Below are 21,730 nucleotides of genomic sequence, written 5' to 3'. Positions count from 1 at the left end.
GATTCCCGTAAGGTTCCTGTGGGAGAGGGCCTTCAGGGGGTTGTGCAGGGCAGCAGGGGTCTATTTAGGAAGGACAAATCCAGAGGACAGGGGCCATGCCTGGCAGGGAGTCTTGGGCCAGACAGCTCTTCCCTTGTCACTGTCCTCTGCCAGAGAGAAGGCTTTCCAGGATCTTCTGGGATCCAAAAGGAAGAATGCCACCCATAGAAGATATTTTTGGTCAGGTTGACCATAGCCCATGGAGACAGAGAGTGGAACTGGCCCTGTTCATGACAGGGAAGTGGGGGTCTCTTTGGGACAAGCATCTTCCTTACCATGGCTCCCCAAACCCATTCCTGCCTTGTCTTTTCCAAATCTCTGGCCCATCTGTCTGATCTGGGCTTTGCCTGATGCCCTTCCTGTGTCAGCGCAGAGGCCCTGTCCCATGATCCTTTGGAGAACTTGCTGACTTCTGCTTCAGATTACTTAAGCAGCATGGAGGGCCCCTCGCTCACTTGGAGGCTTGCTTGCATTGACATCTGTCTTCCTCGGAGAAGCAGGCAGGACACTGTCAACTTGCATGGAAAGCCAGAGAAGGAAGGATGTGGACTCCGCAGAGGGCCTGAGCGGGGAGTCCGTCTGCACCACGGTGGAGGGAGGCTCAGGGAAGAGCTCCAAGCCTTCTAAGCTCACGCACCTTTCCAGCAGATTTCCGAGAAAGATGGATTGTGAGAGCCACTCAAGAGCACCCAGAATTCCCCAGAGATGACACGAGGTCTAGACCAGTCTTGAAGAGATGACTGTTCTGGACTCCTATCCCTGCTTAGCAGAGAGGCGTCCACATGGCCATGACCTCTGCAAGGTGTGTCCTTCTGGAGTCAAAGTTCACATGGTGCTGGGAGTGCAGGGAGTGTGATTGTATGTATATACCATGTGTGTACATGCACACGTATGCATACACATATATGTTGTGTATGCATGCGTACACATATGTGCTTGTGTGTATATGTGATAAGTATATGCATGTAATAATTTACTATATATGTACAATGTATGCATGCATGTAAGGTATGTTGTATATATACATGTATATACTGTGTATGTGTATATATATATACATATATATTATATGTATGTACACATGTCCATATTATAATACATGTATCATGTTGTGTATGTGCATGCACACACAACATTGCTGTCTGAAGCATCTAGTTTACTAGCACTGTGCTACGTCATGGCCATGCTAAGTGCTTTGTGTGTTAAGGCCTCTCCTCTAACAATAACGAACTTTGTATCTCCATTGACCACACCAAGAAACTAGGGTACTTTTTCAAAGTTGAGCTACTTTTCCAAAGTAATAAGGGTAGAGTTGGGTTTCTCGTCTGTGCTTGGGCACGCTGGGAAGGCCATCAGGAAGCCCTTCCACCTGCTCCTGTTTCTGGGAGCTCTCCCAAGGGCAACCTGGGAGGTTGGGCTTGGCCACAGCTCCTTCCCTGCAGGAGTTGGAGGGGTAAAGAGGGAATGGGAACAACCAAAGGGAGGGAAGACCTGGCGCAGTGAAGGAAACCCCCATAGTGGCATTGCTACGACCCCTGCTAAATGTCAACTGTAGTCATCCAAGGCAGAGCGAGGAGGAGACTGAAGGCTGGAGCTGACGGGCGGGGGCCTGGCATCACCCTGGCACTGTAAGCCAAGGCCTTAGGTCTAGGGATGACACTGAACCTCAGATCTCCACCCCCAGATCCCTGCGTGGTGCTGGGCTGTCATTCCCACGGAGATTCAAGACAGAGTCTGCCTTTCATCTACCAAGGTGCAAGTGTCATTAGTCACAGCCAGATGTGGAGGGGCTCAAACAAGCCTTCAGACATCAGACAAAACCTCCAGTCTGGGCCGACACTGTGGTGTGCTATTGCCAGCCTGCCATGACACCCCTGGCTTTCAGGAGCTGCCTGCTAAGGTCCTGGAAATGCTACAAACTGGGTACCCCACTGGGAGCTCCCAGTCAGCAGCATGGAACCTGGGAACCCCCAGACCAGGCATCCGTTTTCACTTTCTTCTAGAGGTCTGCTAGCTGGCTATTTGCCAGCACCACCCTGCTGTGCAGGACAAAATCTGGCCATCTTTCCATATACCTCCCCAGCAGAAGGGCAGGCGCCTAGCTCCTGAAAAGAGCCTTCATCCCAAACAGCAGCTGAACTCGAGCATCCTTTCTGGAGCTGGGGAAGCTCTGTGTGTTGCTGGCAGCGGATCCTTTATCTGATTAAGCCTGACTCGGGCTAATGTTGTGAGGCTGTATTCTCTGATCAGACACCAGCGGCTGGCGGCTGAGCTGCATGCTGGGGCGTCCTGGGAAGCCAGCCCAGAATTTTAGAAATGCTGTGACTCACACACAGTCTGTGTGGAGAGGGGCAGCCCAGAAAGATGCCTGGCCTAGTGTTGCGGATGCGGGGCTTCAGCCCAGCTCTTCTGCCAAGTCATGGGCATTCCCAGATAAGTGGGGACCTCTCTAGGTGATCACTTTTCTCTGTAAATCGAGGCTCTGGGCAGCTGGTTTTCACCCCCCACCCCGGTACTGCCAATGGTGCCGAAATCTTCCCAGATAAAAAGGGGCCACCTGCATGGCCTGAGATGTGCTTGTGTAGTGTGGACTGAAGGACGTGACTCGGCGTGGCCACTCCACGTGAGGTCCAGAGCCTCAGAGGATCCCAGTGGTGGTCAGTCCTGTAAAAGGCCATATTTGCCCAAGGGGACTGGACTCTCTCTCTGCTGCAGCCTTGACCCTAGGCTGTTGCATGACTTCATTTTCAGGGTGATGGCTCTGGTGGAAGGGGTGCCTGCTTGGAACCCACTCCCACATTAAGATAGCTGCTTCTAGGAAGCAGGCCATGGTAGGGTGTCACAGAGCCAGAGTAGTGGCAGCACATGGGACTCCTGTCTTGTCAGGAGACTCGGGTATGGGTACCTCCTTCTCCTCCTGGACCAGTGGTAGTGGCTGCTATGACATGTCTGAGAGGCAGCTGCCATGAGGATGCTGTGACAAGTGGCACATCGTAGCTGCCTCGTAGATATGCTGAGGTTATCAGGTTTAGTGTGAGATACCAAGACACAGGGAGGGCTAGGCCAGGTGAGTGGGCAAGAAAGGTAAGTGGGCAGGTCAGACGGGTGGCAGGCCAGGTGGGGCAGGCAAGTTGGTTGTCATGCCAGGTGGGTGGGCAGGTCAGGTGGGTGGACAGGCCAGATGGGTAGACAGGCCAGGTAGGGTAGGCCAGGTGGGGCAGGCCAGTTGGTTGTCAGGCTAGGTGGGTGGGTAGGTCAGGTGGGTGGGAAAGCCAGATGAGTGGGCAGACCAGGTGGGTGGGCAGGCCAGTTGGTTGTCATGCCAGGTGGGTGGGCAGGCCAGGTGGGTAGACAGGCCAGGTGGGGTAGGCCAGGTGGGGCAGGCCAGTTGGTTGTCAGGCCAGATGGGTGGGCAGGTCAGGTGAGTGGGCAGGCCAGGTGGGTGGGCAGACCAGGTGGGTGGGGAAGCCAGGTGGGTGGCCAGGCCACATGGATGGTAGCTGAATAATGATGGCCGATTTTCACAAACTCGGCTTCTTAGAAGGTGCTAGATAGAGGCCTGACCTGCTCCTAGGCTAGCTGGACTGCTCTGAGGACACTCCTATAGTTATCTGGAAGGACATGTGGAGAAAAGGGACCCTAGCCTGGTAAGGGCATCAGCTGTGAATGTGGGAAACAATCTGGTAGGAGCAGAATGAGAACTGTTGGAGACCATCACAGAGGGAAGGATTTGGGATGCAGGCTCCCTGGGGCCAATCTGAGGGTTATGGCCCAGAGCTCTCAAGATGACAGCAGCTAAGGTTACCACCTGCAGCTTGCCTGTGTCTCTTTTAACCCTTCTGACTGCAATGCACCATCCTATAGAGAAACAGAGCCCAGATCTGGAGTTAATCAGCCTGAAGTGACACAGCCTTGTGTGCTTTCAGAAGTAGGATCAGGGTCTATCTCAGAGTGGCAGCTTCCTCTCTTTGAGAGGAGCCAGAGATCTCAGCTCCTGGGGTGCATTCTGGTGACCCATTTTTCCCTGAACCCTTCTAAGGAGTTGCTCATGTCCCCATAAAACTCTGGGAGCTGTGGGGCTTGGGGACCGTATGGACCTTGTACCATCACCTGGGTGAGCTGGTACCAGCTCGGAGCACAATCTGCGGTCTGTAGGCAGCGGTTCTATCTCACTTGTTTGCCTAGGTGTGAATGCTGGGGTCTGAAGCTTGCCAGCTCAGCACTTGGGTGCAATTACTACCTACCCGGGAGGGGCAGAGTTAGCTTTTAGTGGAGCAAGATAGGATTCTTTCTGGCCTGTATACCCAAGGGTCAGGGATGGAGTGACAGCTAGGTCCTCTGCTCCCATTGCGGTAGGGTCAGGGGATATTTTGAGTGTGCAGGACAGGGTGAAGCCCATTCCAGGGATCGCTTCTAGGTGGTGCTGCTGGCTCCAGGCCTTGTCTTTTGTCTCTTGTACAGATGAGATGCCCTAAACTTGCCAGGAGTCCATAGGGACATATGGTCTTTGTCTTCTAGCCCTATGCCACATATAGCAAGATGCAGGCTCTCACCAGCCTTCAGGGAATTGGGGCTGAACACTATAGCAGCTGATAGTAGGGACAGTTCTCAGAGCTAAGCGGAAGTCTCTTCCAGCCTCCTACCCTCTAGCCAGGCTGCTGTATCCATGGAGACTCTGTTGTGTTGGCTCAGTCTCCTAACTTGGAATTCTGAAGCCCTCTGGAGCTAGTGAAGGTGCCCTCCCTGATGGCCAGCCTGGGATCAGAGTTTGGGATAGAGGGCACGCTCAGTTTATAGTCACATAGGGCACAGAGCACTGTGCTCCCAGAACCCATTAACCTTAGCACTCAGATCTGGGGGACAGATCACAGTTGAGCCCCAGAGCCACACCCCTCCCCAGCAGTAAGAGGCTCCGTCAAAGCTTATTTCTTTGCAAATGACCATGTAAGAACTCAGTTTCTAAACCAGGCAATCTGCTTGCAATTCATGATCAGCAAATATGTCTTACCCTGGATTTCCTCTCAAGCTTCCAAGCTAACCTCATAGAGATTTCTGTCTCCCAAGGGTAAGACTTCAGGGCACCCTAGGGACTTCCAGAGACCTTAGCTTCGCTCCAAAGCCACTTCAAACTATACCTCAGAATTGTAAACCTGTTTCTCAGGAGGGGGAAGGACTGTAGGAGAGGGAGGGGCCGGGGGGTTCACAGTGCACGACTCCCTTATTAGGTTGCCTGTCCTGACCCCAGGGTCTTGCAAATCCAGCTTTGAGAGTGAACTGGGAAGAGCCCCAGGGAACAGCAGGAGACTGCTAGCCCCCTCCAGCCTTCCTTCTATTATGGGCCTTCCCCTCTGAAAGGATGCTAATGTCATGGCAAGTGACAGAAGCCTAGCACAGGAGTACACAGGATTTTGGGACAGTAGATAGAGTCAGGATTGAAAGATTAAGATATGACAGGGACCAGTTTGCAGAGAGACTAGAAGTCCTTCCTCACTTAGGCTTCTTCTAATGACCAGAGCATACTCAGGAAACCATGGCAGCTCCCTGCATTCTCAGACCCTGACTAAAACACACGGCTCTCTTTCCCCTTTGCCCCCATCTTTCTCTCCCTGGCAGTCGCCAAGATTTACAGCCTGTCCGGATGAGTCTCCTTCCAAAGTAAAATGGTCCTTGGGCTTCCTTCTGAGTCCATTTTTAAATTATTTTATTAAGAAGACTAAACAAGACGCTATGAAAGGGAAGCCCAAGTTACCTAGTAACAATTCTACCTGTCTTAAAGCGCCAGAACCCTTGTGGGCAATGCCAGGCAGGTGCTGACCTCGGAACCTAGGATGAAACACCAGGCTTTCTGGGCAGAGGCTGTTTCTGTCCTTGATGGCCATGGGCTATGACAACCTATACACTTGGTAAGTTACAATCAGTTGGCTCACAGAGGAAACTGACTTCAGACACAAAGAACCAGGCAGACCTTGAGGTTTGGTTGAGGACGTGCCTGCAGATGCCTACTGTGTAGACGCCCTCTCTGCTTGCGACTCCTGACGTGCACGAAAAGGATTCACTGCGTTACTGCACAGATGTGACATGGCAACCAAGGCAGACAGCCCGTGGTGATGGGGTCTAGATACTTGTGAAATCTCCTCAGCTTTCCCGAGCATCAGAAGGTGCTGGGGGAACAGAACAGAGTGATTTGCCCTGTACTAACTGAGGGTCAAGAAAACTATGGCGATCACTCAATGACTGCACTAACACCTGCATTTTAACCAGCCAGGTAAGGCTTGGGATATCTCCCAGGCAGCTAGAGGATTACATGCAAAGGCCCTGGGGCACCTAGGAGCTAGGTTTTACTCAAGAACAAAATAAACCATCAAAGAAGAGCCTCTAGGTCAGCGGCTCCCCAACCTGTGGGTTGTGACCCCTTTGGGGCCACATGACCCTTCCACAGGGGTCACATACCAGATATCCTGTATATCAGATGTTTCGTTATGACTCATAACAGTAGCAAAATTACAGCTACAAAGTAGCAGTGAAAAACCGGTGGTTCATGGTTGGGGATCACCAGGACCTGAGAAACTGTGTTAAAGGGTCATAGCACTGGGAAGGTCAGGAGCCACCACTCCAGGTGAAGAAAGATGAAAGCACATGACACATGACACATGACACGGGCCATCATGAGGTCATGGCAAGGGTGTAGCAGTTTTAAGTACAGAGATTTAGGGAGCTGATTGGTGTGTGAGAGAAAAGGGAAGCCAATCTCTGTCTTAAGAGGCTATGTGAGCGTGCTGTGGGGGACAGGCCATTTGCAAAAGACAGCACCTGGCCTGACCATGCAGAGAGACAGAGCTGGTCTCAGGGCAGCAGAAGAGGTCATGGTGGGAGGGTCTGAGTTGAAGACACATTTCTGAGCAGGGAGAGAGGAAAGACAGGAGTGAATGGCTAGAGCCCCTGAGGGCTGGGGATTCTCTTTGGAGCCAGAGTCTTGCTGGGTCCTGCAGTAACACAGCTCTAGGAAGACTGTTGGATATATTATTTCCTTCTTGGTCAAGTGCACAGGTCTGAACTCAGGCGTCATTAGCCTATGACTGGCCCATGAAGATGTGGGACTGCTGAGCCTAGGAGGCAATGCAGAGGGGAGGCCAAGGAGAACCGAGAGATTCCAATACCAAGGGGTCAAAGGACAGTTTGTACAGAGTGGCTAGTGAGACCAGAGAGACAGGGAGCAGTAGAGAGTACTCCAGAAGAAACTGGCCAACCTTGGGGAGTGCTGCGGGGACATGGGCTGGTGAGGATGGCAAGGTAGCTTTGGACTGAACCAAGCAGATGCTCATGGGAAATCAGAAGGCACAGAGTCAGGGCAGAGTGAAGGGCAGGGTAGGGACCGCTTCTGGTGAACCCTTAGCTGGGTGAGCTGCTCTTCTGCATTGGGGCATCACACAGGACCATCCTGACTGTCTTCACCCTGTGACACCCTGTGCCAATGTACCCATCAGCATGTCTGGAAAAAAGACCATATAGGCTATTCCTCTGGAAGTCCTACCCACAATCCACTGCTCTGCGACATGGGAGATAGAGGGTGTTATTTCAGATCCTGCAGGATCTGGGTCTAGGAGGAGGGCAGAATTCAGAGGAGGGGATGGTGTACTGGCTGGTTTTGTGTGTCAACTTGACACAAGCTGGAGTTATCACAAAGAAAGGAGCCCCTCTTGAGGAAATGCCTCCATGAGATCCAGCTGGAAGGCATTTTCTCAATTAGTGATCAAGTGTGTGTGTGTGGGTGCATTGTGGATGGTGATATCCCTGGGCTGGTAGTCTCAGGCTCTATAAGAAAGTAAACTGAGCGAGCCAGAAGAAGCAAGCAAGTAAGCAGCCCTCCTCCATGGCCTCTGCATCAGCTCCTGCTTCCTGCCCTGTGTGAGCTCCAGTCCTGACTTCCTCTGATGATGAACAGCAATGTGGAAGTGTAAGCTGAATAAACCCTTGCCTCCCCAACTTGCTTGTGGTCATGATGTTTGTGCAAGAATAGAAACCCTGACTAAGACAGGTGGGTATCAGGGATGCTATATAAAACCATGCATACCTGTGTACACATGTATATGATAATGATATCTCTGTGTCCATGATCACAAATGTATACAAATGCATATATTTTGTATACCCTGCACATCTATGAACATATGTGAATACCTATGCCCATCTGTAATCACATGTATGTACAGTGGATACCCATGCAGAATGTCTGTAAATAGCCATGCACACCCACAAACATCTATGGCTATCTGTGCATACCTATGAACACACATGTGCACACCTGTGATTGTATATACTTATGAGTATATGTGTATACTCACGCACACCTATGTACATCTATGAACACCTGTGATCATATGTGCACACATGTTCATGCCTGTGTATGCCTATGAACACCTGCATATACATGTGTATACTTATGATTATTTGTGTACATATCCACACCTATGCATTTATGCATACTTGTGTGTGTGTGTCTGTGTGTGTACCTGTGCACCCCTGCAGACATCTATCTAGTTAAAACCACCTGTCACAAGTCTGAAGCATGTAGCATGTCTCATCCCTACATGTGGACATCTAAGCAATGGTGCAGACCACGGGAACTCCTTATTTATGCTGGATCTAGAACATTCCTACAAAACCTGGCATCACCCACTAGGGTACACTATAGCTAAGTGAGCTGCTGACAGTCACAGGCAGGCGGAGCACGTGACAGATGTCTCAGATTCTATCACATCCGAGTTTCCTTCTCGGCCCTTTGAGTTTCTTCAGAGGCGACGCCGTAAGAATTCCTCGAGGCCAACTTTTGTCTGGCGCTTTGAGAAGCATAGCCACACAGTTCCCCCTTTGCTCAAAAGAAGATTAGGATATTACGGACAGGATGTCAGCTCAAGATTACACAAGCAGGATAATTAGACAAAAGCCTGCATTATAAGCCATCTAGCCGGGAAATTAAGCCGCTTCGGCTTTCTCCTCGCCTTTGAAGGGTATTCTGTAAGGGAGGTGGGGCGTGAGTTGTGGGGCGTGATAGATAAAGATAGTAACCAAACTGTAGAACCCATTGTTCTGCCTTTACATGAAAGACAATTGCTTAGCCAAGCTGACAGCACACACCGTGGAGCCACAAACTCCTCTTCAGACCCTCGGATTAAGAGAGACTGACACGTTGTGGATAATAAGACTAATTAATAATTCCCATCTCCAAGGGACTGCAGCCCTGGCAGCTTCATTCTGTCTCTGCCTTCCAGCTCGCCTGGGCAGCCCAGTCCTTGCTGAAGGACAGAGGAGAGCAAGCACACCAGGATAAGGGACACGGAGCAAAGGAGGCTCAGGGATGTGAGGGGACAGGAGACTAGCTGATGGATAGAAGGATGTAGAGGCTCCAGCTCACGTGACGACGGGAGAAATCCTTGCCCAAGGCTGTGGGACAAGCTTGACTTTGGGCCTATGATGGAACAGTGACATCTAAAAGACTTTATATTTTGCTCTTAGGGGCCACCTCTGACACTTACCCACCCAATCTACTGGGGTAAAAGCCCTGGCAGTGGTCAGCAGTCAGCCTACCAAGCAGGACACCAGGACCTTTGCAGGTCTGACGTCTATCCTCAGAGTGAGAATAAATGTCTGTATACACACACACACAGACACACACACACAGACACACACATACTCACACACATACTCACACACATTCACACACAGACACACACACAGACACACACACACAGACACACACACACACATTCATACACGGGCACACAGACACACACACACATTCATACACGGGCACACAGACACACACACAGACATATACAGACACACACACACAGACACACACACAGACACACACACACAGACACACACAGACACATACAGACACACACACACAGACACACACACAGACACACACACAGACACACACAGACACACACACAGACACACACACACAGACACACACACAGACACACACAGACACACACACAGACACACACACAGACACACACACACACACACAGACACACACAGAGACACACACAGAGACACACACAGAGACACACACACATTCATACACAGGCACACAGACACACACACACAGACATATACAGACACACACACACAGACATACACAGACATACACACACAGACACACACACAGACACACACACAGACACACACACAGACACACACACAGACACACACACAGACACACACACAGACACAGACACACACAGACACAGACACAGACACAGACACACACACACACACACACAGACACACACACACACACACTCCACACTTAGAACACTTAGTCAGAGTCCCAAGCTAGCAAGAGTAGTAGTGAAGCTGGGATCCCAGGAGGATTTTCTATCCGCAGTACACGTCCTGTCCACTAGGTGGTAGCAGAGTGTCCAGTGGTTTCAGAGAACTCAGGCCTCGCTAGCAACCTTGGTATACAGAAATCTCCAAGGTGAGGTTGAAGCTGGCCACTCCCACTGGAGACCACCCATGAAAAGGACATTCCCCATCGCTCCTGTCTCCTGAGGAAGGGATCTGGATGAGGGAAACTGAAAACTGCCCGGTCACACTCCTCAGAGGAGAATAGGCTTTGGGAGCCTGCCATATTTTCTGGAGGCATTGGGTGGGTACAGCCACGGCCTTGGCATCGTAAATCGCAATCAAGAAAAGACATCTAAGGAGGAAATACTACCCGCTCCGCTGCGCAGCCTTGGCCAGGGTCCTGAAATCTTAATGGAATTGAGCAATTTTTTTTTTTTTTTTTTTTTTTTTGCATAGCACCGTAAATTCCTGGTGTCTACCTAATCTCCTGATCACGTTATTCAAGAGACATTAAATGGAGAAAGGAAAAGCTGCTCATTAGAATAGAGCCAGGATAAGATGACATCTCAGGAATGGTCTCTGCCAGCACCCTTGTTCCTGCGCCTTCCCCTTTGACATATACAACCCGTCTAGTCTGGTTTCGCAGGTGAGAGCCACCTAGAGGGTTTCTCCACTTGGCTTCGGTTTGAGTCAGTTACCCCTGGACTGGAATCTTCCAGACTGAATGGGACCTAGCTCCCTTTGGCAACAGTTCCTCCTGCTGCGGCTTCTTCCTGGAGTTCACGGTCTTCACTCCCTGCCCCTTCCCCACCCGTTGTGACACCAGTGCCAGCCTTCTCCTGCAGTGCGCCCGCTGACCCATGGACTCCTGTCCTTCCTGCGGTCTTCCTCCCTAGGCAGAGATATCTTATCTGGAGGCGCCTTGGAGTGGGTTGATGTCTGGTTTGGGATTAGAACGCCTCTAGCCCACCAAGTGGGGGCCAGCTGATGGCCGGCCTAAGCATGCGCTGGAATCAATCCCAAACTCCCTTCTACACAGTGGTCATATCGATGTAGCAGCTTCATGAGGCCACAAAGTGCTCAGAAGCACAAGGGCTGAGATGAATGAAGTTATTAGCACAGATGATGATGATGATGGTGATGATCATGGTGGTGGTGATGGTGATGATGGTGGTGGCTACTGCTAACAGCGGAGAAACCTTCACGAAGTATCATTGTTTCTGTTTGTGGAGATGGGATATAGCTGCTGCCCAGGCTAGCCTCAGACACTTCCTGCTCCTCATCACCCAATCTCTATCGGCCTCCAGACTGCTGGGACTACAGGCCCCAGTGCCTTTGCTCTGATACCCTGCCTAGGCCCACTCTTCCCCGCTGTGCTGTGAAGCACAGATAGTGAACCTCAGACTTCTCCCCTCTATTCCCTCTTCCCAGATGGGCCCTGGGCCAGGTGTGTGGATGTGGGAACTTTAAGCAGCCATGGTACCCCCTGCTTGACTCCTACAGAAAACATTCATTAACCCCACTGGGCATGTACCCTCACCTGCCTCATGTCAAAAGGGCATCGAGGCCACTCTTCCCACCCTGCTTCCTCCATCTTTCAACTCTGGACTCACCTCTTCTTCCAGGAAACCTTTCAGATCACCTGGTCCATTGCTATGGTACCCCAGAATGCATTGCATGGACCAGCCCCCATGACCAGAATCTGTGATGCCCCCAGAGCCCACGTCCTAAAGTTATGGTCCCCAGTCTGTGGCACTATGATAAGGTGGCAGAAACTTATGGCAAAGAAGGCTCATGAAGGTCACTAAAGCACACACACAGAGATACACACACACACACACACACACATACATATGGTAAATATATGGTATATATTAAATATATGGTATATATATAATATATTTGTAGTGTATATATGGTATATATAGTATATATACTATATATAGAGTATATGTGGTATATATAGTGTCTGCATATATATGTTATATATAGGTGTATATGTGTGTATATAGTATATATAAGTATATATACAGTAGAAACAGCATATATAGTATATACACAATATATACACTATATATAGTATATATAGTGTATGTATGTGTATATGTGTATGTATATATATATGTGTGTGTGTGTGGTATATACTATGATGTCATGTGCACACATGACACACTCAAAGGGAAAAGGACCCAGAGACTAGGGACAGGAAACCTCTGAAACCATGAGCTGAAGTAAACATTTCTGACTTACAAGATGGTTACCCTGGACATTTTGTCAGAATAATACCCCATCACTCCTCAGAACTCGCCATTTCTAGGGTTAGCAGAGCCTAGTGGGTGAGAAGGAAGGTGGAGAGGCTGACCCTAGGAGACCTTGACATCTTGCTTCATTCTGCCCCCTGGTGGCTGAGTGATTGAATCTCCAATCCCTAGTGACAAGGAGCACTTAGTGAAGGTTGGCTGCCTGGCCAGGAAGCCATGGTCTCCTTAGGGTAGACCACTTAGTACTGGAATCCAGCTCTGTGAACTCAGGATACAGTCCTCTTCCCAAGTCCAGGTCCTAGACCTTTAATTTGAAATGCCAGGTCTTCTTTAGTGAACTGGGAGCCCCACACCCTGTGCCATGTTCTTCCCAGTTCCCCATCGTCTATCTTCCCACAGGTCTTTGTGTATTGCAGGGCTCTGCTGAGCCAGGAAGGATTCCCACGGCCTCTGCCCCACGGCTGGAATGAGCAGTCAAGCTGCCATGTTGAGGCACACCCCCTGCCTTGTGTGCAGAAAACATTCATTAAGCATTTTAGAGAACAATGGTAAAGAGAAAAACACTCATTAGAAGCAGAAACGGTTTGCAAAGAAGCCAGCAGTCTGCTGGGAGTCACGGCCAGCGATGGAGCTTATTCTCAGAGAGAGCTACACTCAGAGGGATGCATCATGGAGGCCTGAGGCCCGGGGCCCCAGATGGGGAGACACTTTCTGTTCGACTCCGCTTCATCCCTTGTCACTGTCGCTGGCCCTAGGGAGCTCAGCCCTGGAAGCTACAGCCAAGCTACGTCAGGCGGTGAAGCAGGGGCTGGAAGATTACTGCTGTGCCCCATTCCTGGCTCATGTGTGACTCTAGACCTGGCCCTGTTCTCTGTGGACCTCACTGGGCACTGAAGCCGAAAGCCCTGATAGCTGTGACACAGAGGGTGACAGTGTGAGCAAAGGCAGCGTGGGTGGGACCTGCGTACGTGGCCTTCTCTACAGGGTCTGGCCAGCTGGAGAAGGAGATGGAGAAATACATTCGACTCTGGGTCCATAGGGGCTTGCAGCTTGGGATACTGCCTTGGGCACAAGTGGCCCCACCCTGATGCACCTCTGAGATGCCCAGCGTCTTGAGCAGCACAGCACCCTGCTCACTTGTGTCCTGGATTCGGCTACAGTAGAAACTTCACTAGCAGGGACTGGGGGGGAGGGGTTATGACACACACACACAAACTGACAGCAGCTCCCACCTGACTCCCTCAGTGCCAAGCACAAAGCCTTGACCACAGCAGGACCCCCTCCCCGAAGAAAGCCAGGTGGCTCAAACACTTCTAACTCAGTATGACTCAGTTTCATCTTCTGGGTCTTGACGTTGACCCATGCTCCGAGCCACTGGCCTTTGGGCTTGCTCTGAGCTGCCCTTTGAGGACATTTGTTTGTTAAACTGTGACCTTTCAGACATGTTGGCTCTTGCCCTGCCTTGGTCAAGGCTCCGTGCTTGGTTCTGAGGGAGACAAAGGCAGCAGGTTGCTCTGTTGGGGGGATCTACCGCTGTGTTGGGGGGTAAGACCCCAGTGGATTTCTTTGTGGGCAAAGCAGAGGTCCCTGCTGTGCTAAGTGGCTCTGAAGTGGCCCCCACTGGAAGATGCCAGAGGATGGAATCGAGCCACGGTCTGTGGGTAAGAGCTGGCTACTGAGCTGAGACTGAGACAGGAGCAGCCAGAGGTGGGGGTATCCCTCGAGGAAGTTCCTTTATCCAGCTGTAGCCTCCCCTGACTGCACCCATCCTGCAAGTCCCACCCTCTCTAGAAGGCTGTCTTGTTCCAGCTACTTTGCTCAGCAGATGGTGGGCTGTATGCTCCTGGCCAACCCAGGTCTCTTCCTCAGCACCTCCTCGGGGCCTGAACACCACCCTGTTCAGCAACTTCCTTTCTCAGTTCCCATGGGGCCCAGCCCTGATACCCTCCTGCCCACCAAGGCTTTCCTGTGGTCCTTGGTGTTCGAGGACCCAGAGATGAGGGATGGGGATGATAATCCTGCCCGGCCGGCGTGAGATGGCAAATGAAGATGCACCAGAGCAGCCAAGCTAGTTCTGCCAAACTGGCCTTTGGTGGGAGGAGGGGAGTCCAGCTTCCTGTCAGCAGATCAGATCGTGACAAGCGAGACTCAAGCACGCAAATCACCCCAGGCATGTCTTCAACAGCCAGAGGCCAGGATGCAGAGACAGGGAGGGAGAGTGGAGAGTGTGCAGAGGAGAGGGCTCTCCCTCTTGCTTTGGGCGCATCTGGAAGGCACCGGAATGCAGCTGTGGAGAAGAGAGCTCGGCCCTCACGCTGCCCATAGGTGTCTGCTTCTAGCAGAGGAAGTTTAATGGAGTTAAAAAGCCACAAGAGCGCGATGGGCTGAGGGGAGGCCGTGGAGGCAGGCGTAGGGCAGGCATGGAGGAGGAGGGGGCCACCCTTGAGGAGAGGTATTCGCACTCCCAGCAGGAAGCCGGCAAGTGGGGAGCTGATCTGTTAGGAGTCCCAGTCTGGTGTGGCACAGAGGGCATGGCAGAGATGCATTCTAACAAGGGGTATAGACACCAAAAGGAAAAGAGCCACAGCCAGGGACAGGAAACTGGAATAAATCAAGTCCCTGTGGCGTAGCATCCAAGCCAGGGAACCAGGGTCATGTTTGTAGCCAGCCCAGAGCACTGTCCTCAGAGCCGAGACCTCACTGAGCTGCTGCTTAGTGTCTTCAGGACAATGCCTAGGAATAAAATTAGTGCTCCACCACCATGTCAAACACCCCTGGATGCAGGAAACCAGACACTCCTGCATCTGCCTCCCAAGGACACGGAGACGGGACAACTGGCAGTGGAGCCTGGTGCGAGGGAAGTGTCAGCTTTGCCGATGAGCAATATTCTGACTGGTCGCTTTCTAAGGGATGTGCTGAGCCACGGGCAACTACTTTGGGGACTGAGGGAGAATGAAAGGACTGACTGGTGGCTACAGCTGGGAGACCAGGGTGGTAGGGCCCTGGCAAGGCTGAGCTGTGACCTCCCTACGCAGACAGCCTCAAACCCTGTGATACTTCCCAGACCATCCTCCCTGAAAGCAGTGGCCTCTCTGTACCTGGTGCTCTTTTCTGTTAGTTTATTCCCAACCTTGCCCCTCAGGTCCCCAAGACAACAACCCTCATGTGCTTGTCGGTTTGAACAGAATTGCGAGCACACAGTGGGGCCACAGTAACGAGGCCCTCAGGCAGCAGTTCCTGGCCAGAGGTAGTAGGACAGAGTTATGTGTAAGGGTAATGGGGACAGGCCCATTGGGCTGGGTTCTACATAGAGAATTTGTATAGCAGATAGCTTGGAAAGAGATCCAGGTCCAGCCTCATTGGATACATCCTCAGCCCTTCCTCCCTCGCAGTGACATCCTATCCTGAGTGGCTTCTAGATAGCCTCTGTTTAGACCCAACGGGCCAGCACCATGGACAGAGACAGTCTGGCTACACCACAGATACAGCTGTTTGTCCATAACCATAGACATAGGTGTTTGTCCATACAAAGAGAGGCTGTCTGGCCAGCACCACAGACAGAGGCTGCCTGGCCAGAACCATGGACAGAGGCTGCCTGGGTTGCACCACAGACATAGCTGTTTGTCCATAACCACCAACATAGTTGTTTTTTCATAACCACGGACAGAGGAGGTCTTGCCAGCACCATGGATAGAGGCTGCCTGGCCAGGAGGCTGCCTAGTCACACCACAGACAAAGCTGTTTATAACCACAGACAGAGGCTGCCTGGCCAGCACCACGGACAGAGGCTGCCTGGACAAAATCATGGACAGAGGCTTCCTGGCTACACCACAACATAACAATTTGTCCATAACCACAGACAGAGGCTGCCTAGCCAGCACCATGGACACAGACCCCCCACCACAAGCATGGCAGATGCTCCCACACCACAGTCTTTAAGGCAGGCATCACATATCAATCACAAAACCTACTCCTCTCCAGTGGGCAACTCTGACAATCCCACAGTACCAAAAACAGCCATGAAAGCCTATTTCCCACATGTACCTTCTGACTAACCAAGACAGCAAATGAATATATGGATTGTAGCCAACAGGGATTTTGTAGTGAGGGACGGGACACCCAGCCTTCTTAAACCTCACCAAAAGGAAACTGGGGACCTTGGCACCTTGAAGCATCTACTTTTTATCCTCATGAATGAGCAAGGTGTACCCTGGCCACCAGTTCTCACTCTCCTTTCTGGAACCTCACTCACAACTAGACCTGTCACCAAACCAGCCTTGGCAAATACCGCTGAAAACTAGGAGATCGCACAAGGACTCTCAGCCCAAACTTTCTGTCACGCACAAGAGCCCCATGCCCCCTCGACGCCCTCCACAGACCCTTCCCAAGCACCAGAGAGCGACGCATGAGAAATCCAACCTCAGCCACCTACCTGAAGGAGCCAGTAGCACCTCCGGTGGAAAGTAGGTATGATGGAGGAATGGACATAGCAGCCGTACAAGCACTAGGGAGAGAGAGGAAAAACGAGAGTTCAGTTGGAAAGAGGGAAGGAAGGGAGGAAGACAGTGGGTGCAACAAAGAGGAGCAAGAGGGACCATGCCACCGCTGGCAGGCCTAGGGAGACTGAGGCACAGGGTGGACTCCAGGGATAGGGTCTAAGATAGATTGTAGGGCATGCCAGTGTGTATGTGGGGGTGGGGTGGGGTGCAGGCATCTGGCACTGTATCCTGTGGAGGACTAGAGGCACTGGATAACTCAGAACTGCCAGGCAGCACTAAGGGGCTGAAGTTACCGTGCTCATCGATACAGCCTAGGCTGAGATCCTTGGGTGTATTGGGAGGATTGAGGGTTACCTTGTGAAATAAAACAACACACACACATACACACACACCCTTACACACACGCATGCACACACACACACAGACGTATGCATGCACACACATATATACACACATCTACACATGCACACAACACACACAGAGACATGTGTGCACATGCACACATAACACAGACATATGCGCACATGCACACATACAGACATGTGTTCACATGTACACACACACACACACACACACTCACACACACACACCATACTGCCCCAGGATAGCCATCCTTGTTGATATAAGTCCAGTGCTAATGGGAACAAGGCTAGGCAACAGTGGAATATGTCTACAGAGGTGAGGGTTACCACCTTCTACGCATCCCACTTTTGCTTTTGAGTAAGGGTTGGTTGGTTTGTTCCCATGTTTGTTTGCTTGGTTTTTGTATTTACTGCAGATAGATTTGGTTGGACAATGGGGGATGGGGGCGCTCAGGTTTGGGGCTAATCCGGGAGGAAGGTCAGTCCTCAGGGGCCTATCACTTGGTGGAGTTGACTGGTGGGTGGGCTGCACTGCAGCCTCTGTTTCTGGGTAGGGGGGCAGCTGATCTGCATTCAGAGCTTGGCTCTCAAGGGGTGAGCCTGCTGGTGAGATGAGAAGAGACCCAAGGTGACCTGCCAGTTAGGGTCCTCCGGAAATCTTCATGGGAGAGAAAGACATCCAACCACAGCTCGCCGATTGGGCAAGGGCTGTCTCGGTGTGCTTGGTGATGGGATCCGCCCCCGAGTCTGCGCCAAAGACTTTGCTTTGGGCTTCTGATTCCAAGTCAGACAAACCTCCCCCTTTCCATCCTCAGTGTTCCCTTGGCTTGTCAAGGTCCAGCCCAGAAACGGTGGAGTGGACAGAAAAGGATGAGTTAGTAGAGCTGCCCAGGACACCGAGGGACTGCTCCCATCTCCCCGGTAGCAGAGAGGAATGGCAGGGAGCCTCTCCTTGGCACTTCTGTCAGACGTTTTTATGCCCCCCAGAAAGACCAAGTGCAATTTGGCTTGACTCAGAGTCCATCTGAGCCTTGCCTGTCGGATTAGCGGGGTTGGAAGAGAAATCATTTTGGACTCTGGGATTCAGGCTGCAAGAAAATCAGATTTCCAATATGTTAGAACTTTTACAGATCGCTGTCAGCTGGGATTTAAGCCCTGTACAAACCAAACAAACAAAGCGGAAATTAATTTAAACGATTCCCTTGCAGTTCTTGCCCACAAAATGTATTTATTATTAAGAAGGCAATAGTCTTCCCCGACTTCTCTGGTTTGCAAGATGCTGTGTTTTGGTTTTGTGATTGGGATTTTTTTTCTTTCATTTCTTGCCAGGTTGACTCTTGTTTGGACATCCCCCCCCCCCTTGGAAGTGTTTGGTTTGCAACTGAACGAACAGCCACCTGTGACTTTCTGTGCCCTCCTTCCTTTCATGGCAACCTTGTTTCTCATGGGCAGTTTCTTTGTCTCACTTTGTGAGCCAAGGGGAGAGAGACACTGATGGTTGAGAGAAATGTCCCCATCCCTTAGAAATAAAAGGCGCCCGTCTGTGTCTTCTCACTGTTTACTCCCCTCCAGACTTGAGATGAACAAGGCCAGCTTCTGGCATCATATCCCCTTCCTGTGCCCCCCTACTCATAGATCTTAGCCTCTGGAATCCCACAGTTAGGCTGCAAATTTGCCAAATACCTGATCTACCCAGTGTGTGAATGTGGAAAGGCAGTGAGCAGGGGTGCCCTCCCTACACATGCCAGCCAACAACCCGTCTACCCAGAAGTGCCCAGAATCGCTGCATAAGCAAAATGAAGTTCAAATGAAAAAAATGGACGTGTGCCTATCAGGGCTTGTGCATTTAAACTAGAGGAATCTCCAGGCTTCACTCAGAACCACAAGCCCATCTGTAGATGTGCCTCTGCCATGATCACACATCTCTCGTCTCATCAGCAGAGAGGTGTGAAGTTAGGAACCTGTGAGAGGAAGCAAAGCCGAGGCTACACTCTGACAATGCGGGCATTGTGTAGGAGAAGCCAGGAGCCTCAGAGCATGGGCCTCGCCGGCCCATGCTTAACCTCCATGGCTCTCTTACTGTCGCTCTTTCTAACCAGGGCCTTTGAGACAGGGATTTTAATAAGGCTTCTGGGTCAAGCTGAGCAGCCCCTTTCCTGCCCATGACTTAGAGCACCTTAACCTGGTATGCTCAATGGTGGGGAGAGTAGATACCTCGCTTTCATTTCTGGTACTCAGTAAGACGAGGACTTCAGCACACACACTCTGGAGGTGGCCGGGTGTGTTAGTGCTCAAAGGGTTCATTCAGCTCTGGTTTTAAGAGAGCCACACTCGGGTTGCATGATGCACGCCTGTCCTCACCTGGGAACACGTGCCTAGTCCCACGCTCCTAGCATCAGAGGCACTCAGGAGGGGCCGGCAGCAACATGGATGCTGGGTGGGGCAGGAGACCCGACTTGGTTATCCTACCACTCACTGGCTCAGAGACTGCTATCATTCCAGGCTGGAAAATGATTACCATCAGTGTGGTCATGAGGAAAGAGAGCTAATGTAACAACGGGAGGCTTGTGTCCATCTCTGAGTCCAGCATCTGTGCAAACATGTGGCAGGCTCTCACCAGAGGGGGTCGAGAAGCCAGAAGAATGAGTTGGGCTAGCTGAGGCAAGAGATGGGTAAGACAGCATCAGCAGCTGGAGAGCCCAGGGTTGAGGGTGAGGTGGGACAGTGCTTGAGGAACCAGGAAGACAGATGGACGGATGATGTACAGAGTGCGCTGAGCTGGCTACTCTGGTCAGATCCCCTCAGGTGACGGCAAGCAGGGCTGTGGCTCCTCATCTAGGAACAGTGGGAAGTTAAGGGGCGTGACAGTCACATCTGTATCTCAGATCCTTGCTTTGGGAAGGCAGTCCCTGGGTGATCATCACCTGGACGGTTGACTCTAGCTTTCTCCTTGTCAATGCAGAGGAGCCCATAGGAACCCCACAAGGGAGGCGTATGGGATGCAGAGGTGTGTGACCAGCGTGGTGGAACAATGCTTCGGATAGGAGGTAGGTCAAACACTCAGGATCCTTGATGGGAGGACACAGTAGGCATGCACTGTGTGCTCCTTTCTTGCCATGACTACACAATCCCGGGCTGCCTGCTCCCCTTCAGCACCTCTGCTCCCTTGCTCGCTGTGACCTGAACCCATCTGGCTTTCCCAGTCTTTTCGTGGATCTCCAGTTTGAGTGACGCTGTCATTGCCAAGCTGATTGGGGATTAACTGTGCAACATTTCACAAGGCAGTCTATCAGACCATTCCTTTACCTGCTCACCTAAAAGCAATCAACTTTGCCTGTAGTGATTTGTGCTGTACAAACTCTCGGCCTGATCTGACCAGGCTGCAGGGCGTCCCCGGCCTTCCCAGGTGGAACTTTCCAATAAGGGGCTGGGATGTGGTTAGAAGGTGCTCTCTCTCCAGGTCTACTCTCGTGTGTGTGTGTGTGTGTGTTATTGTATATGTGCATATGTATGAGCGAGTATGTGAGCATGTGTGTGTGTGATTGAGTGTGAATATGTGATTGTATGTGTGCAAGTGTGTACGAATGTCTGTATGAGTGTGTGTGTGTGTGAGAGTATGTAAACATATATGTGTGTATGACTGGGTGTGAATGTGTTATTGTATGTATGCAAGTGTGTATATATGTGAGTGTGTGTGAGACTGTATATGCCTGTGTGTGAACATGTGTGTGTAGGGGGTGTACATATGTGTGCATGTGGAAGTGTATATGTGAATGGGTGTGTGTGTGAGGCTGAGTGTGAGTTGTGATTGTATTTGTGTGTATATGTTCGAGTATGTAAACATGTATGTTTGTATGACTGGGCATGAGTATGTGATTGTATGTGTGTATGTATATGTGTGTGTGTGTGTGAGAGACTGTGTATGTCTGTGTGTGTACATGTGTGAGTATGTGTGAGTGTATGTGTGTGTACATGTGTGAATGTGTATAGGTGTGTGTGTGCGTGTGTGTGTGTGACTGTGTATGTGAGAGCATGTATGTGAATAGGTGTAAGTGTGTGTGTATACACTCCTGTGGTTGTGTGAGAGTGTGTGCTGTGGCCTCCCTGTATACTTCTGTGTACATAAACGTAGATTCAGAAAGACAAATACAATTCTCTCTCATACTAGGCTCCCATTGTTGGATTTTTGTATGTGTATATATAATATATA

General features: G+C 51.0%; 1 protein-coding gene across 9 annotated transcripts in view; it reads right to left on the bottom strand.

Moving 5' to 3' along the window:
- The window catches only part of Camta1 (calmodulin binding transcription activator 1), an 814,691-nt gene that overhangs the window by 215,826 nt on the left and 577,135 nt on the right, over positions 1-21,730 (bottom strand). For all 9 annotated transcript variants that reach the window (XM_085838559.1, XM_085838558.1, XM_029476775.2 and 6 more), the window contains exon 6: positions 17,092-17,163. In XM_085838559.1, the coding sequence (XP_085694685.1) occupies positions 17,092-17,163 (72 nt within the window). The remainder of the gene's footprint in view (positions 1-17,091; positions 17,164-21,730) is intronic.

The sequence above is a fragment of the Mus caroli genome, unplaced genomic scaffold (genome assembly GCF_978045245.1).
Source record: "Mus caroli unplaced genomic scaffold, Mus_caroli_1 scaffold_6, whole genome shotgun sequence".
In the NCBI taxonomy this organism is placed as follows: Eukaryota; Metazoa; Chordata; class Mammalia; order Rodentia; family Muridae; genus Mus; species Mus caroli.
Note: the sequence above shows the minus strand (reverse complement) of the source record. Positions and strands in the feature narration are given on the sequence as shown.